The sequence below is a fragment of the Mangifera indica genome, chromosome 2, assembly GCF_011075055.1.
Source record: "Mangifera indica cultivar Alphonso chromosome 2, CATAS_Mindica_2.1, whole genome shotgun sequence".
NCBI lineage: Eukaryota > Viridiplantae > Streptophyta > Magnoliopsida > Sapindales > Anacardiaceae > Mangifera > Mangifera indica.
Window position 1 is genome coordinate 13,140,908 of NC_058138.1, and position 18,442 is coordinate 13,159,349.

At 30.1% G+C, this 18,442-nt stretch overlaps 2 protein-coding genes across 3 annotated transcripts; one reads left to right on the forward strand and one right to left on the reverse strand.

Annotated features, from left to right (window-relative positions):
• Positions 1-10,883: 10,883 nt before the first annotated feature.
• Positions 10,884-12,649, forward strand: LOC123206857 (calmodulin-7). The gene is made up of 2 exons (XM_044624123.1): positions 10,884-11,059; positions 11,905-12,649. The coding sequence occupies exons 1-2, from the start codon at positions 10,984-10,986 to the stop codon at positions 12,276-12,278; spliced, it is 450 nt and encodes a 149-aa protein (XP_044480058.1). The 5' UTR covers positions 10,884-10,983; the 3' UTR covers positions 12,279-12,649.
• Positions 12,650-14,522: 1,873 nt separating this feature from the next.
• On the reverse strand, positions 14,523-18,442 carry LOC123206843 (SNF1-related protein kinase regulatory subunit beta-1). Of its 2 annotated transcripts, none has more exons than XM_044624105.1 (4): positions 18,198-18,442; positions 17,089-17,264; positions 16,737-16,896; positions 14,523-14,963 (listed from the first exon to the last, which is right to left on the reverse strand). In XM_044624105.1, exons 1-4 carry the CDS (start codon positions 18,336-18,338, stop codon positions 14,637-14,639), a joined length of 804 nt encoding a protein of 267 aa, XP_044480040.1. In that variant the 5' UTR covers positions 18,339-18,442; the 3' UTR covers positions 14,523-14,636. The 2 variants fall into 2 exon arrangements, with proteins under 2 accessions (XP_044480040.1, XP_044480046.1); XM_044624111.1 differs by having other exon boundaries at positions 18,127-18,200.

The window sequence follows — 18,442 nt, forward strand, 5'->3', positions numbered from 1 at the left end:
AGAGTTGTAAAAATTGTCAAATTCGTTAGAGTTACTCTGTAAAATCATCAATCATGATATCGAATTGATCTATTTGAGTTTTAGATTATTCTTCGATAATAAAATAATGTAACACTTATCTTCAAAAATATTATCTTTTGAAGATAAATATTATTACTCTTTACTAAAATAAAATGCTAAAATACCTTTATAATAAAAACAATTGAAACTTTGGAAAACGTCAAAGATGTCAATAATAGTCAACAAACATCATAACATAAAATGTATAACATCATAACATAAATCATAAAGTCATAAAAAAGACAAATAATAGAATGTTATAAGTTGTATTTTTCCACCACGTGAGAGAAAAAGTTGGTAGCTCCATGTGAATACTTTTATAACTTGGATGGCTATATTTGATGTTATTGAAAGCAAGTCAGCTTTTGTGAGCATATAGGGCAGTGGCTAATGCTTATAAATACCACCCCCACACCGCCCCCCACCGCCCCGCCCCACCCCTCTTTTATATTTTGATCATCCGTTTTGCATAAATATTATTCTCCTGTCAATTCTTCATTCCCTTCAATTCTCTCTAAGTTATTATTATTATATTTACAACACGTTATCATTATATTTTGTTTAATATGATTCGTTCAGATATATTTTAATACCATTACTAATATTTTTATTATTATTGTTATCCCATTTGTAAAAGCAAACAATAGATGTCATCATTTATTTGCAAAAAATACAAATTGTGGTTGTTTATATTTATGTTATTTGTTTTTCATGTATAAATATAAATTATGAGTATATCATATTTGTAACCCGAAATTTGTAAAATCATGAATGTTGCCCTGAAATTCTAATATCATTAGAATTTTTATTTGTATTATAATAATTATGTTTGATTTGCAACCTGAAGATTGTAAAATTGTGGTAATATATATATAGACGTTCTAAATTTCATTAAAATATTTATTTGTTTTAAAAAAACCATATCTCATTTATAATATGAAGTTTGTATAAATTGTGAAAAAAATATATACTTAAAGTCCAAAATATCATCAGAATTAAAGTTTTAAAATACTATAATATTCTAAATATTAATTATAAAACCAGTAGTTTTATAAATATGAAATAATATTTGAACTTAAAGTTTCTAAAATTGGATAGATAAAAATAAATAGGTTTTTTGCACAATTTTTCACCTAGAATTTGAGTGTTGAAAAAGTAATTTAATAAAATGTCCAAAAGGACAAAATCCAAGGTTACTATTTTTCTCTAGAATCACTTCCCTGAAGGATTGCGAATCGAATATGTGAATAGAATGGTGGACTCACTAAAATGGTGGAGGGTTTTGAAAGATAAATTTGAACATCACATTTAATAGTATTTTCCATGACTTTGTAATTTAGTACAACTCTACAATATTCATAATTTTTTCTTGATTGAGGTAATGTGGAAGAGAAAATATTCTTCACATTTCATCTTTATAATATTCTTTTATAGTAGCAATATTGGGAAATAAAATTCTGAATTGATGTTATATTTACTCGTGATAAAAAAACCATTAAACTCGTCTCACAAGCACAACATCATTCCTTTAAGTAAACGTTACTATCAGTAGTAGTTGTCGTGGGTATGAATAAGGTTATAAATAAACTAATTTCAATCCGAAAATGATCACAATAGAAAATCTCAGTTATATCAGTGGAAGTAGACTAAAATTGAAGCAAAATAAAAAATAATGTAAATTAAAATGCGAAACAATAGGTGAGGGTGTAGATGACATTGGTAGCGTTCTTGTCGTACTTACAAACATTGGATAAATCTATATTAAGCATCCATAAAAATATAATCGAATTTGTTGATGATTTAAATTCTGTCAATATAATGAATTTTGATGTTTCAAGACTTCTTTTAAAAACAATAATATAGGTCACTTAATTAATGACGTGAATGTTTACAATTTTCATAGTTAGAATCTATCATATTTCCTTATTTTAAAGTCATAACTATTATTTTGTGTTTTTAACCATGTTTTCATTCTTTTTACTATTTTGTATATGTTATGACTAACTAAAGTTTTAAAAGAAATTATATGGACTCCAAAATTGAAATATTAACTTCAAAAGCTGATGATGGAGAAATGTGTTTTGTAGATAGTGCAACAACGCATACAATTCTTAAGAAAAATTATTTTTCTGAACTTTAGTACTGATTAAAGCTAAAGTAAATACAATTTCAGGGTCAATGAATTTGATTGGAGGCTCTAGTCACAATTTTGCTAAAAAATAAGACCAAATTAAACATCAATGATGTATTATATTCAAGTAGATCTAGAAGAAATCTACTTAGTTTTAAAAACATAAAAAATAATGATTATCATATTGAAACCATTAGTGAAAATGGTACATAATTTCTCTATATAACTAATAATGTCTCTATAAGAAGACATATACTAAAAAAATTATCTATTTTATCATCTAACTTGTATTATACGATCATAAAAGCAATTGAAACATACGTAGTATTGAACCAGAAATTATTTGATCCAAAAGTTTTTATGATTTGACTTGATTGTGTAGGTCACCCAAGATCTACAATGATGTATAAAATTATTAAAATTCCACATGAATATGCACTAAATAATTACAAGATTTTCTTGTCTAGTGAAAAATTATGCATTGCCTATTCATAAGACAAATTAGTTGTCAAACTATCTTCCTCCAAAGTTAGAGTTAAATATTTATCATTCCTATAAAGGATTTAAGGGATTCATCCGCCAAGTAGGTTATTTCATTATTTTAAGGTCTTAACTAATGCATATACACGATAATCTCATGTTTGTTTATTACCTACTCAAAATATTGCTTATGCTAAATTATTAATACAAATTATCAAATTGAAAACACATTTTTCAAATATTCAATCAAGTCAATACAATTAGACAATGTTGGTAAATTTACATCTAAGATAGTTGATGATTATTGTATGACTATGAGGATTGATGTTGAACATCCAGTTTTGTATGTCTACAATCAAAATAGATTAGTTGAGTTTCTTATCAAACGACTCCAGATAATTGCACTATCTTTTTACAAAGAACTCAATTACCAACTTTTATCTAGGGACATGTCATATTACATGTTGCAATGTTAATTCACTTATGACCTTCTTCTTATCATTAATATTCTCCTTTACAATTGGTTTTTCATTACCAACATAATATATCTCATTTAAGGATATTTGGTTGTGTTATATATATCCATATTGCATCTCTTCAAGACACAAAAATGGGACCCCAACATTATTTGAGAATTTATGTTAGATATAATTCACTATCCATTATCAAGTATTTGAAACTCTTGATAGATGATCATTTTACTGCACACTTTACAAATTGTCACTTTGATGAAACAAAATTCTCTCTTTAAGTTAAACATGAACTCACTTGACATTTACCTACCATCTCTCATCTAGAACTTTACACATCCTAAAGTAAAACTAAAGTGTAAAGGATAATGTGTTACAAATTATTATCAATCAAATGTCTGATACATTTGTAGATACAACAAAAATGATAAGATCATATGTACCAGTTATCAACACATCAACAAGAATTAATATGACAATTAAATTGTTTATTCAAATCATGACTGATTAATTTACTGTATACTAGAAGAATGGTGACCCATTAGATTGAAGGATACTATTCCTCAAAAAATCAAGACAAAAAATGAAATAGATATTAATTATGACAATGCAAAAATAATTGAAAAATTCACACTTTTTAATATTCCTTCAAAAGAGGTTATAGTCTCTAAAGAGACATGAGCCCCTGAAATGACACAAACCTCTGAAATACGGAAAAATAAGAATACAAAAATCTCTATAAATGATGTTTATATAAAAAAGATATGGAACCGTAAAAATATTAACATTAATGATGAATTCTTATATGTAGTAGCTACTAAAATTATGAATGCTAATGATTTTGAGCTACACACTGTAGATGAATATCGATAAAAGTATGACTGATCTAAATGAGAAGAAGCAATTCGAGCAAAATTAGGTTCACTTACAAAACATAAAGTGTTTGGGCTTGTAGTCTTAACACCTAAAAATGTCTAACCTGTTGAATATAAATGGATATTTGTATGAAAAAGAAAAGAGAAAAATGAGATTGTTAGATATAAAGCAACGCTTGTAGCCCAAGGTTTTTCTCAAAGGTCAGGTATAGACTTTGATGAAACATACACACCAGTGATAGATATGTAACACCCGGATTCAGGTATGCCAGTAAACTTCACTTCCAAAATTACCCTTAAAGTTAATTTTATAACTTGTTGTTTAAAGAAATTGTAAAAGAATTATAGAAAGTTACTAAATGAACAATAATTTTCAAAGGGGGTAAAATGGTCATTTTAGAAGGATTTAAGAGATAGAGTAGGAATGTAAATTGAATGGCACACTTGAAATTATATAATGGTGCTAAGAGTTTTTGGTAATTGGTTAATGATAAAATAGTCATTTTTGGAAAAGGTTAAAGGTAAATTAGTCCAAAAAGCTTATAAAACCAACCAACTATTCATTTTCTTCTTCCTTAGCCGAGAATCTCCATAATTTTAACTAAAGTTTTTCCTTCAAGCAAAATTCATCAAAAAACTTAGCTAAACTACCTAATTTCCAGAGCCTCCAGTTATAAAAAGTATAGATCTATCAATTCTGGTAAATTCTAAGGTAAACAGTTTAATTTTTAAGACATATCAAGTTTAAAGTTTTGATGGATGATTATGTTTTTAGTTGATTAAGGTTGCTAGAAAAAAAAAAATGAGGATAGACTTAAATTACCTAATTAGCAAAGAAAATGTAAGAATTTTATACTTTACATACTTGAAGTAATTTGAGTTAGATTATTTAAATAACCTTTACTTATATAAGTGTGTAAGGTATTAAAATTAAGGTGATTTATGCTTAAAAGATTAAAGAAATTCATTATTACTTATGATGTAATTTTGTCATAAAGGTATTTTAGACATTTCATATTCTTGGAGTTAGCTTAGTGGATTTTGTGTGTTGAATATGTGAGAAATGATGAATTGATAAAAGAATTTGCACTAAGGGTAAGCATGTAATTTTTTACCATAAGGGTAAAAGTGTCATTGAATGTGATGTAGGTTAATTTTTGTTTAATTATGTGCATGATATGTGGAATAACCCTTATATTAAGTCTATATTGTATATTTTAAAATTAATTTGATGCATGAGATATATATAAATGCATGAGAAAATAATATGATGTTTGATAAGGAGTGAAAAGAATAAAGGAAAACAATGAGTGGATATATTTCATATTATGGTTATACATGTATACGTGAGGAATCATAGCATATGCATTATTTCAGAAAAATAAAGAAAGGGGAAAAACATTTTATAAGTTATGCATGTTTTTGGAAAATGGAAAACAAGTGTTTTTGGTTTTATAATGACTCATATAATACAAGAAAGCAGAAAGCCCTTAGTACAAATTCTTTCATCAATTCATCATATCTCACATATTCAACACATAAAATCCACTAAGCTACCTCAAAGAATAAAGGAAAACAATGAGTGGACATATTTTATATTATGGTTATACATATATACGTGAGAAATCATAACATATGCATTATTTTAGAAAAATAAAGAAAGGGAAAAAACATTTTCTAAGTTATGCATGTTTTCGAAAAATGGCAAACAAGTGTTTTTGGTTTTATAATGACTCATATGATACAGGAAAGCAGAAAGCCCTTAGTACAAATTATTTCATCAATTCATCATTTCTCACTTATTCAATACACAAAATCCACTAAGTTAACTCAAAAAATATGAAATGTCTAAAATACCTTTATGGCAAAATTACATCATAAGTCATAATGAATTTTTTTAATCTTTTAAGCATAAATCACCTTAATTTTAATACCTTACACACTTATATAAGTAAAGGTTATTTAAATAACCTAACTCAAATTACTTCAAGTATGTAAAATATGAAATTCTTACATTTTCTTTGCTAATTAGGTGATTTAAGTCTATTCTCCTTCTTTTCTTCTTCCTAGCAACCTTAATCAATCAAAAACATAATCATCCATCAAAACTCTAAACTTGACATGTCTTAAAAATTAAACTTTTTACCTTAAAACTTACCAGAATTGATAGATCTACACTTTTTATAACTTGAAGCTCTGGAAATTAGGTGGTTTAGCTAGGTTTTTTTATGAATTTTGCTTGAAGGAAAAACTTTAGTTAAAATTATGGAGATTCTCAGCTAAGGAAGAAGAAAATGAATAGTTGGTTGGTTTTATAAGTTTTTTGGACTAATTTACCCTTAATAAATGACTATTTTATCCTTAACTAATTACCAAAAACCTTTAGTACCATTATATAATTTCAAGTGTGTCATTCAATTTACATTCCCACTTTGTCTCTTAAATCCTTATAAAATGACCATTTTACCCCATTTGAAAATTATTACTCATTTAGTAATTTTATATAATTCTTTTACAATTTCTTTAAACAACAAGTTATAAATTACAATATATAATTACTTTTAGGTATTTGATCAACTTAACAATCTCTGAAGGACTAGATATGAGTCTAATGGATATAGTTACTGTTTATTTGTATGAAAATTTGAATACTAAAATTTATATGAAACACGTTGAAGGATTTAAATTGTCTGAACAAAAAATAGTTAATCCAAAAAGTATGTACTCAATTAAATTACAAAGATTATTATACGAATTAAAATAATCTAAAAGGATGTGATACAATCACCTCAGTGAATACTTAATAAGAAAAAAAAAAAGGTTATGTGAATACTTAATAAGAAAAAAAAAAAGGTTATGTGAATGACCACATATGCTTATATATCTTTATAAAAAGATCTAAATCAAGATTTGTCATTATAATAGACGGGATATGTTTTCACTTATAATAACATAACAATATCATAATGTTCTATCAAATAAACTTTGATTGCAACATTTCGAATTATTCAGAGATTTTAGCTCTCCATGAAGCTAGTCGAAAATGCATATGGTTACAATTTGTTATCCATCACCTCCGAAATATATGTAATGTTCCTTCTAAACAAAAATCTTTTCATATTATATAAAGACATTACAACACGTATTGCTTAAATTAAAGGTGGATATATTAAATGAGACAAAACCAAACATATTTCATCAATTTTTTTTTTACACTCATAAGCTCTAGTAGAGTCAAAAGATTGATATTAAATAAATACAATCTAATAATAACCTTGCAGACTTATTCATTAAGATACTACTGACATCAATATTTGAAAAATTAGTGTATAATATCGATATGCAACAGCTTATCAAGCAACTAAATTAATCTCACTACAAAAGGAGGGAGGAAATTTTTGAAATATATCACATATTAGACAAAATATGGGTTGTCCTCTTTTTTTCTTTTTCATTACATTTTATCCTATTAGGTTTTTTTAATAAGGTTTTTAATGAGTAAGCACATCAAACCCTATTTATAAGACATTAAATAATTATATTTCTCTGTTTTGATTTTATCTCACTAAATTTTTCTTTAGCAAAGTTAATGTAATTATCTGTAAGTGATGGAAATCCAAGAGAGAGTGTTATAAGTGGTGTTTTTTAATGTTATTAAAAGCAAGTTAGCTTTTGTAAGCACATAGAGTGGTGGCTAATGCTTATAAATACTCCTCATCCCTTTGTATTATGATCATTCATTTTTCGCATAAATATTACTCTCCTCTCAATTCTTCATTCACTTTAATTTTCTTTAAGTTATTGTTTTTATATGTACAACAAGAATAACCTAAAAAATAATGAAGTTGAAACTTAAGGGAAAAAAAATTAGATATTATAGAACAAAATAGATTCCTTATAATTAAAATATAGTGGTGTTTTGACGCTAAAAATAAAGGTTCTCTTTTACAACAAATCTCTCTGTAATGAATTAAAGAATAAAAATGAAACCATCCAAACGACTTTCGTCTTCAACTAATCTCTCCCTAACGAAACAATAATGATTTGTGTTTTGTATTTTTTACCATAAAAGCCATAAGACTGTGAACGCCTATACACAAAATGAATAAACCATATTTATTGAAGTATTTGATATGTGTGATTGACTTTGTTTTTACAATTTTAATTTTAGGGAATAAATGAAGAATTTTAAGATTTTATTTGTTTTAAATAGGGACTGGCATGACATTATAGTGACATAGAAGATAAGGAGATTTGTCATGTTACTCACCACGTAAATTCAACAATGAACTGTGTTAGGTTAAATTTTTCCTGGCCTGTCATGCCTACAAATCTTCGTATGCCAAAGCATGTCAAAGGATGGGTCTTGCAAGTCATGTCGGTTAATGGCATGACAAGGCCAATGGCATAGGTTTGGGTCCCCTAGGCCAAAGCCTCTTAGATTGTGTCTTCGTAAACTATTAGCAAGGTAGCCTGTATATTTTAGCAAATCGGTCTACCATATTATATATCTATATTTTTTTAAAAATTTTAGTTCTTAATTTTTTGAGGGTTGGGTTGGACCCTAAAGCCTTTAATACAACTCACAAAATTACATATCATACTCCTACAAGCTATGTTTTGCCAAAGGGATCAAGTCAGCCCCCAATCCCTTTAACATATGTCAATTAATACTAATTTGTATACAAATTTTGAATATGTATAACATTGCTATTCTTCAAATATTCTTACCCTTAGGCAATGTAGAATGAGCTTATTATCACACCACTAATTATCCAGACCTGAAGATAAGGCTAAATGTGTGAGAGGTTGGTGCTCAGATAGGGTATACATGCAAGAATACAAGATAGGAGCGCGCATAGGGTGCCAAGATAGGGGCACGCATGGGGCAATGAGACACATGCGCAGGAAGCCAAGACAAGGCATGCATGGTGCCAAAGTAGAATGCACCTAAAATGTTGACACAGGTACACATAGTGCAAACAGTTAAGGTGCACACATAGAGCTGGAGCTATGCAAACTAGTCGTGCACTTCAGTCAAACATGCAAATTTGTTGAGAATTTTGATAATAGCAGATAAGGGGATGATAAAACAATATTTTATCTACCCAAAACAAAGCTCTTTGGCTTAACAGGGTGGTTCACAAAAACAAAATGAGCAAAAGCTATAAACTGGTTATGGACATGAAGCTTGGGTGGGCTTATTTGGTTTTGCCTAAGTTGCGAGTGCTATTTGAACACACTTAGAGTTGGCTTTGATGGGAGCTGCTAAGGCACTAATGTGGTTCTTCATGTCTTAGATATAGCAATTCCTTGGACAAGATAATTATAAGGGCAGCTAGGTGTAACTATGATTGTTTAAATTTAAACATATGTAAATTGCCTTGTCTTTGTCTTTGTCTTTGTGTTATATTAAAAGGGGCAAGCACCCATGCCATGTAATGAGCGAAATTGAGTATTTTACATGTAATGTTGTCCTTTGTAATCATTTTGAGAGATTAATAAAGGTAGGGAGAGTTGCTTGTATATGTCATGCAAACCATTTTACATGATGCATGTGTGCTTGTGGCTTATCTGTTGCTTGTTGATTGCATATTGTATTCACCATTGTTAGACCAACGAATTTACACCATCTTGGCCCTAACATGTGAGAGTATTGTTGAACCAGGTTTAAGAGATACTTGGTTTCATCAGATGAGCCAATTTGAAGCATAGGCGACATTGAAGAATTGGTCTTGTGATGCTTACTCCCATAACATAAAAATTTCTAGCTTGAAGCCCAATATAATATGAGAATTGCCTTATTTGAGAATAAAGAAAAGTAAGCTTTTAAAGTCCCAAAGATAGCTTGAGTAATAATGGAAGAGTTCTGGATAAGAAGATATGAGTTCAAATCTTCTTCAACAACATTTTAAGATTAATCTTCTTTTTCATTTGACTTATGTTTTTAAATTAAGGATATAGTCACATTTAATTGCATAATAACACATCAAACGTGTATTTAAAAGTGGGCACACATAACATTATTAAAAAAAATGCCTTTATAAAACTAAACAAAGTAGAATGAAAAATAACTTCTGACCCCAAGGAGTGGCTTAAGTAGCGAAGGGCTAAAGATTATTTACAAATATTTAAGGTCTGAGTGATCTTAACGTGATATACCACAATAAAATTTACCTTTGATTTGTTTGATTTGTAGTTGTGGGTCTAGATGATTACGAGCCCTCAAGCCTCGAGTTAACCAAAAAAAAAAACTTCCAAATACATCTCCCCAAAAAAACCAAGAGAACTTTTTAATACATCCAATTTGAAGCCATTCTTGCTTTTTATATGAATGCCCTTACCAACTTTGCTAATTTAGTTTTCAAAGCTCAATTGTACTTTATACTTAACTTACAAATAGGTCTTTTTACACTAACTAATTTTCTTATCAAAGTTATATGCTAATTTTATTACCTTAGAAGTTTTATAAATAAAAAATATTTTTAAATATAAAAATTTTTGTAATAAATATATTATTCGGTTGAGTGATTTCAATAATAGACTTTCGTTGATATTCTAGACTTTCTTCTCTTTTTAAAACTTATTTAAAAGAGAATTTAAAACTCCTTTTTTATTGTGAATATCTGAAGAGGATGAACCACCTCGTGAATATCTTTCCTTCGGAACAAACGAAATCAAATTAGGTCTAAAAAAAGCAGTTTTTAAATGATAAATTAAACATTTTGGCTTTGAAAAAAAAGTCTAGAGGAGGGTAAAATGGTAACAATGCGGGGAAAACAGAGAGAGAAAGAATCAGATGCTAAAATGGTGAAGGTCCACCACGACCACCTCTTCTCCCTTTAAAATCCAAGTATATATAATCCCTCAATATCTCTTTCATTTTCCACTATAACTAATTACGACAAACTCGAACTCAACACAAAACCAAAAGCAAATCAAATCCCTCTTTCTTTCTTTGGGAAAAATGGCGGATCAGCTCACCGATGATCAGATCTCCGAATTCAAGGAAGCTTTCAGCCTCTTTGACAAAGATGGCGATGGTCTCTTCTTTTTTCTCTCAGATCTTCTTCTTTTTATTTATTTACTTGTTTCTTGGATCTAGGTCTCTTGTTTTAGATCTGATTTGTTTATTGTCTTAAATTTTTTCTGTTGATGCGTGTTTCTACTGTTTGATGAGATCGTATTCGTTTAGTTATTATTTTTTTAATTATCCATGCCATCTAGGAAATGATGTGAAATTTCTTATACAATTTTTGCGTTGTTCGTTTTTTTTGAAAATTTTTTATGCACTGAATTGCTTTTGTGAATGCGAGAGTCGTCGAGGATACTGCTAAAGCTTTTGGGAATTGATCTCATTTTTAGATTTCTAGTTTTTGAATGTGTAATGTTTGTTCTCTGTGGAGAAACATGCTTCAGAATTTAGAGTCTGTTTTTTTTTTTTTAATTTTTAATTTTGTTTTGCATTGCAATAATTCTGGCAAATTGGTTATTTATATTCAAGTTAGTTTCGATATTGGCTCTCAAGTCATTATAAGCTTGTGGAATTTGAGATTTGTTTATTTCTCGCAATTAGTCATTTTGTTTTCTGAATGTTGTTGGTCACTGATCATTTAATTTTGATGTTGCAGCCCTTTGTCTGGTAATAGAATGTGAATTTTATTGAGTTTTGTAGCCTTCTATAGTATTTAAGAAACATAGAAATGAAGTTTACAAATACTAGGGAATACAATAAAAATAAATAATATTTACAATCTGGCAGTAGATAACTTCCTTCTTTAAGGATTTTTTTTTATTTCTTTTTTGGTGGATTCTAGGTAATTTATATGTGTAAATCTATTTATTAGATGTTTTATGTAATTATGTTTTTGTTTAATTTTTTGTACAGGTTGTATCACTACCAAGGAGCTTGGAACTGTGATGAGATCTCTTGGGCAGAATCCAACTGAAGCAGAACTTCAAGACATGATTAATGAAGTTGATGCTGATGGAAATGGGACAATTGATTTCCCAGAGTTCCTCAACTTGATGGCACGCAAGATGAAGGACACAGATTCTGAGGAAGAGCTTAAAGAGGCTTTCCGGGTTTTTGACAAAGATCAGAATGGATTCATTTCTGCTGCTGAGCTCCGTCATGTGATGACAAATCTTGGCGAGAAGCTGACTGATGAGGAAGTCGACGAGATGATTCGTGAGGCTGATGTGGATGGTGATGGTCAGATCAACTATGAGGAGTTTGTCAAAGTCATGATGGCCAAGTGAGGATCTCTCAACCATAACTAAATCTCAAATCGACCAAAAAAAAAAAATGGAACAGAGCACTTTTGTTGATGAAATTTCTATTTCCCATTAGGAAATCAGCTACATTTGGTGTTATTAGCTTTCATTGGGTGTTTGCTTTTTTTCATGTCTGCATTGATTTGTGGTACTCTTCTTTAGTATTCAGCTTTATTTTTGTTTTTCTTGTCCAGTAGTCTGGTTTGTTAGTGTCTATCTTCTATGTTGGCTGTCTATTTTTATGTGTTCTCTGTTTTTTTGGCATTATGGGCTTCGAACAATTGGGAGAATTTATTATTTTGATTATGGGTGACTAATTTTGGGGATTACTTTAGTCCTCTACCATTTTGCTTGTATGTATATGTGCATTGTTTTCAGTGGTTGATCTTGATTCTTGGTTTGGATGCTGTGTTAAGTCAGTTCATACACAATGCTGTTTGTAGTTTGATAAAATTATATGTTTCTCAAAGTTACGTGAGTTGAAAAAATCACGGTGTTTGTTTGGTTGATGTTAGCAGAGTTAGTAACTTCCGATGGGTTAGCACCTTAGATTCCCATATGCTGTTAGCCATGATATGTTTTGGTTCATGTGAACTCTGCATTTATTTTCAAATAATACATTTTATTGTGAAATAAAACAAGTTTTGAATTCGAGAAAGAAACTGAGCTTTGCAAATTCTGATAAATTGGATCACCTTTTTCTAATCTGTACTGTTATGTTTTTTTATTAACACTAAAATGGTTTCTGAAATTTCATACATATGGTTTTAACCATTTGGTTTATAATTAATATTTCTTTTCATTACTGTCCAATATTCTTCAACTTAAATCAATTACTTTCTTTTCTTTTACCCTTTTATTGGTTTTTGAAATATAAGTTATGTGCACACAATTTTGGGTTGTTATCATGTGATTGAATGTTATTTTTATTTTTAATTTAAAATCATTCAATCATATAATGACACATTATTTATGTACCCAAATTGTGTATAAAAAATATACACGTATAGTTTTATGGTATCACGATGTTGTAAAAAACTCTATTTTGAGATTCAAAGTTTCCTCAAATGATTTGGGCAGAAAGCAAGAAGACACAGATATAGAAGAGAAAAACTTTTGAGTGATACTATATATATTTATTTTGAGTACATAAATAGGTATATTCTTATGTGTATACTGTATAATCACGTAATTGAATGTTATTTTATTTTTAATTCAAAAATGCTTAATTTCGTAATAATATATATATAAATGTGTATCTATTGATATACTCTAAAAAGGATAACCATTTTTATTTCCACTTGTTTGGCTTTGTGTTTAGGGCATTAAGGAAATGTAACTGTATGGAATTACTGTGCTCTCACTACTTTTTAACTTTTTAACCCAACAATTCTTTTTCACCAGAGGATAAAATTAAAGATTTGAAAAAATTCATCTATTCATTCCAAGGTTTAAATGTTTTCATACCATGAATATGCCCCAAATTTTTATTCAATAGAAAAATGAAAAACCCATTTGTACATACACTAAACCAATATATGAAAGATCATTTAAGATGCTTTAAAGATACTAAACCTTCATTTGTGCAATAAAACTATAAAATTCAAAGTGGAATGACTTGATATCCACTTTGGTGTAAATTTGAACTGAACCCGAATAGAAGTTTTCATAAAACTACGATCATATTTTGGGACTTGAGCTCCCGAAGATTGAAAAAAAAAATTGTTAAAGAAAAAAATCGTTAGATAAAAAAAAATATAAATAATATCTCGATCGATTATTTTTTAATAACTTGTTAGATTGGAACCGATTCAGTTTAACTCACCTAACTTGATTGAGCTGAATGCTTTGTCAATTTCATTCGATTTTAATCCATATAAGAATATAACAACTTTTTTATAGTCTAAATATCAGGAATTTGTATTTACATATTAAAGCTTCGGTAATTTTATGAATGATTTATTTAACCCTAATTATGATATTATTCAATTTTTTTTTTAAATAATTATATTGAGAGAAATTTTGTTTAATTATTGATTGTTTGAAATACAGCCGAAGAAAAAAGACGAGGGAGAAAGCAGGAATCCAAACCCATGAACGAAAGTCTTGCAGGTCAAAAGGTGAGAAGATCAAACGACGTCGTGTGTGTTCGATTCTCTAAAAATCGTTAAACATCTGTGTGTGTGCGCCCATTATTTCCAATGCAAATCAGCCAACTTTGCAGTCCAGTGAAATAAATTCAAAGTTTTTATGAATGCTTAAATTTACATTACAGAGACAACTAATTCCTAAATCAACATGGATAATCTCCACATCCCAACCTTCCTTTTATTTACAGCAAACTTAGACTGCCAACTTGAGTGGCTTATAAAGAAACATAGTCACATATTTAGATTCAAACCTGTTGGTTACTCCGAGCGCAACCACTGACTGTGCTGCGTATGAGGTGTCCATGATCATATGGTTAAGCACAACATGTCGTGTCTTTTTCGAGCAAGATGATGCTTCTTCCGACTTGTGCATATCAAAATGTATAGGCAGCTGAACTGGAACCGCTACAGGCTCCTTCGCAAAATCTTCCTCCGAGAGCATTGTTTGACCATAACCTGAGTCTGGCGAAGGCGGACCCTCAAATGCGGTTATGCTATCAAGGATTTCTGGCACATTATTCTGCACAAATACCAGTATGTAATTAGGATGATAATTTTCTATAGATAAAGAAAGTTTTCTTGTCTTTACAAACTCCCTAAAACAAAGGCCAATTTGATCAAATGATAAGCCTGTTCAGCTGACAGCATAAAATCTTAAAAGACATTCAATGCCAGAGTTCATATGTGTGCTTCAAATAGCTTCCTAATTATTGTCATCGATATCAGAAAGCTTGACAAAGTGAGAAACACTAGCCATGTGCATCAATAAATTAAAAAGAATGAGGGCAAGGGAAGGAATCCCACAGCAGATTTCTTCAATGGTAAATCCCTTTTCTGAATCCCTTCAACAATTTCACAACACACTAAATCACATGGTATCCAGGCATGAATACGCCAGCCAAGTAATGGGTAACTTGTAAAATCTACTAATAACCCCTCGCAATACTGTTCCAACCAACCATACCATTTTGCAGTATAAATTTCTGATACGAAAAGCTTAAATAAAACATAAACAGCTAACCTATTGATCCAAGAAGATTACCAACAGTAGCAAATACAAGTTACAATGGTCAAGAAGAAGGCACAATTAGCACATGAAGAAAACCACAAAGAACAAGAACCCAACATCACTGGCCATAAATAATTGAAGATATGTTCTCAATCAAGCAATCACAGTCTAAAAGCAGTAACGGAAGAAAAAAAAAGGCAACTGTTAATCTTTCAAGCTAAGTCATAATGTCATAGGCATTTAATTAAAGGGTCTATTTCATTATAAGTAAAACTGGAAAACTAAGACACTTTCAGAGTAAACTAGTCTTTGTATTCGGTCTCAAATGGCAATTGAGTGTTAACAAATTTTCCATTAGAAGGAGGTTTCCAGTGAAGACTTGTGCTTTATTAGCATCTGTCATTTCAAACCAAATGGTAAATTCATAGATTCACCATTTGGCATTCTATACTATGATACTGACACAAACTAACACACACGTTAATGGTAATATCAATGGAATTCTTGAATTATATCTTAAAACCATGATAAAATATTAGTGTCATCATAATATAATATATCATTTTTCATCTTCCCCTTAAATTTGTGCAGAATCTCATCTTACAAATTTTTGTGTAGTATCAGCTACATTTGGTTTTAGAAGTCCAATTAATATCTCTAACATTTCACATAAATTATACTATGCAGATTATTTCAAAATAAATTTAAAACATACAGTTTTAGTACAGGTTTTCTTCAACGTGAATTATGTGAAATGAAGATGACACTGGCCTTGAAGCTATTGTAAAAGTCAAATTGTGTGTGTTTTATCAGGCAGTGAAATTCTCTAATCCTCAATTGACATAAATTCGCTGATTTACTGCAAAATTACATGCAAGCACTGACAGACAAGCTTACATGTAACTTTCAATTTCAGAGACAAAATTCAGCTCTTCACATGGGAAACTATTTTCACTTATGCTCTCTTTATTTGTCGTTATATATGCAGTTGTGTACTGCTTAGGGAATATATGCATGTAAAATTATAGGCCATATCAGTATTTACTCACCACACAAACAGGCGTCCTATTCTTTCTCTGGTTTTGTATTTGCAAACATAGAACAACGAACCATCACAAGACTCTCTCTCTCTGCATGTGTGTGGATTGGTGTTGAATTGGTGTACACTAGAAGCCTTCTAAAGCACACATACATGTATGGATATTGACTGAAGAGAATGGAGCACCAGACAGAATAAATATGGATGATCTAGATGCAACCTGATTGGCATAGAATGATACTTACATTAACATCAAGAACATTACAAACACCAGCTTCATCAGCTTCAAATGGCAGTTCTGGAATATATCTCCACTCACCATCCACAATGAACTTGTAATGGTATATGCCAGATGGAAGGACTAAAAGAACCGTGTGATCCTTACCAGATCTCTGCAGCATCTTCCTGCAAGTAACAGTTATAGCCTATTATGGTCCATCTGCACCCAGACTTTTCATGAAGGAAGAATAATAATCAATAGTTCTCAGTGAAAATAGTATCTAAATCTTTCATGCTTAGAAAAAAAAAATATGCATACCTGAAATGAAGAATACTTTATTACTTCCAAGCAGAAGTAAGTAAAAGACTGGAGCTTACCTTGATGTCCACCTGTCCCAAGATCCTGTAACAGCCACTTCATTACCACCATAATTCCATGCTATGATAGTGGGGATTCCTTGCTCTGGAGGAATACCAGATACATGAGATTCTGTTTGCCACATTTGATTGGAAAAGGGAATGCCATCAACCCTATGCAAGAGAGATATAGGAACCTGCAATAAATGGGGAAAAAAAACAAGCATATCAACAGAAATGCCATTAACCCAGCAATTCTAGCTCCTTAGTTCTAAGCAAAGACATCATAATAAATTTCAGCTTCATTAGCTACCCATCATCTAGAATCAAGAAAATAAACTCCTCCAAATTTTGCCTTCCTACTAAGTAAAATTTCAACCTACCATTTTGGCTAAACTTGCACTACTCTTATAACAAGACCTAAAGCAGAGCTTATATGCTCTAGCAAAAAAGAAAACTGTAAGTCAGTTAATGGCATCTAAGCACTATATCCATTGAGCAACAACTTGAATTGAAAACCACTTATAAGACACTAAAAATGAAGACTTTTGGTTGCAATTATCAGTCTCACTATTGGGCTCAATTAATATTGCCAAGACAAAGCCAACTGAATAGGTGAAATAAGATTATCTGTTAACACTTTATGCATCATATCATTTGCTGAACATAAAAAAGGGTAATAAAGTGTTTACAACGTAGGCAAGTAAATGTGGAGCACAAACAAGAACTTCTTAGACTTTACACCTTTCAATAATTTTAATCAAAATAACAACATTCTAATTTCAAAAATCTTATCTTTACATCACTATAACCATCCTCATAGCACACAGATCTCGTTTGTTATACTCTCATTTCTTCCTGAAGCTTCACAAATTTTTTAACATCTTCAGCGATTAACACATTTCCTTAAAGACAAAACAAAATCAGTTGGCACCAAAACTTGAAAATAATAAAGATCCCACTATTCTAATTGGTGTTAACAAACACAAATTATCAAACAAGCCCACAAAACAAAAGTTAATTGTAAATTATAAACACCATTAGTTGAGCATAACCCACATTTGGAACCCATCTAAAAGCCAAAGTTGAAATCATTTGATTAAAAATAATAAAGGAGAGTGAAAGTTGACCTGAGGAGTGAACAAGAGCGGAGATGGGGAAGGGTTATCACGAGGAGGAAGAAGGACACCCAATTCACCGTTGGATCTTGGGACTGTTGGATCACTTGCATTAACTCTCTCTTCTGACTCTTTTCCATTTGCATTTCCCATTTGTATTTCTTTTTTTCTTAACTTTCGGACTAGTTAAGACAATTATTTTTTTACGGCAAGAAAGAAAGAGGAGGAAAAGAAAAGAAAAGGAAAGAAAATTGAAG

What these genes read in the sequence shown, in the direction of transcription:
- LOC123206843 (XM_044624105.1), bottom strand. Translation starts at nt 18,338, where the DNA reads ATGGGAAATGCAAATGGAAAAGAGTCAGAAGAGAGAGTTAATGCAAGT. An exon ending in CGCTCTTGTTCACTCCTCAG is followed by an intron (nt 17,265 to 18,197) that starts GTCAACTTTCAC and finishes CATTTATTGCAG; the next exon opens with GTTCCTATATCTCTCTTGCA. An exon ending in TGGGACAGGTGGACATCAAG is followed by an intron (nt 16,897 to 17,088) that starts GTAAGCTCCAGT and finishes TGTTACTTGCAG; the next exon opens with GAAGATGCTGCAGAGATCTG.
- LOC123206857 (XM_044624123.1), top strand. Translation starts at nt 10,984, where the DNA reads ATGGCGGATCAGCTCACCGATGATCAGATCTCCGAATTCAAGGAAGCT. An exon ending in CTTTGACAAAGATGGCGATG is followed by an intron (nt 11,060 to 11,904) that starts GTCTCTTCTTTT and finishes TTTTTTGTACAG; the next exon opens with GTTGTATCACTACCAAGGAG.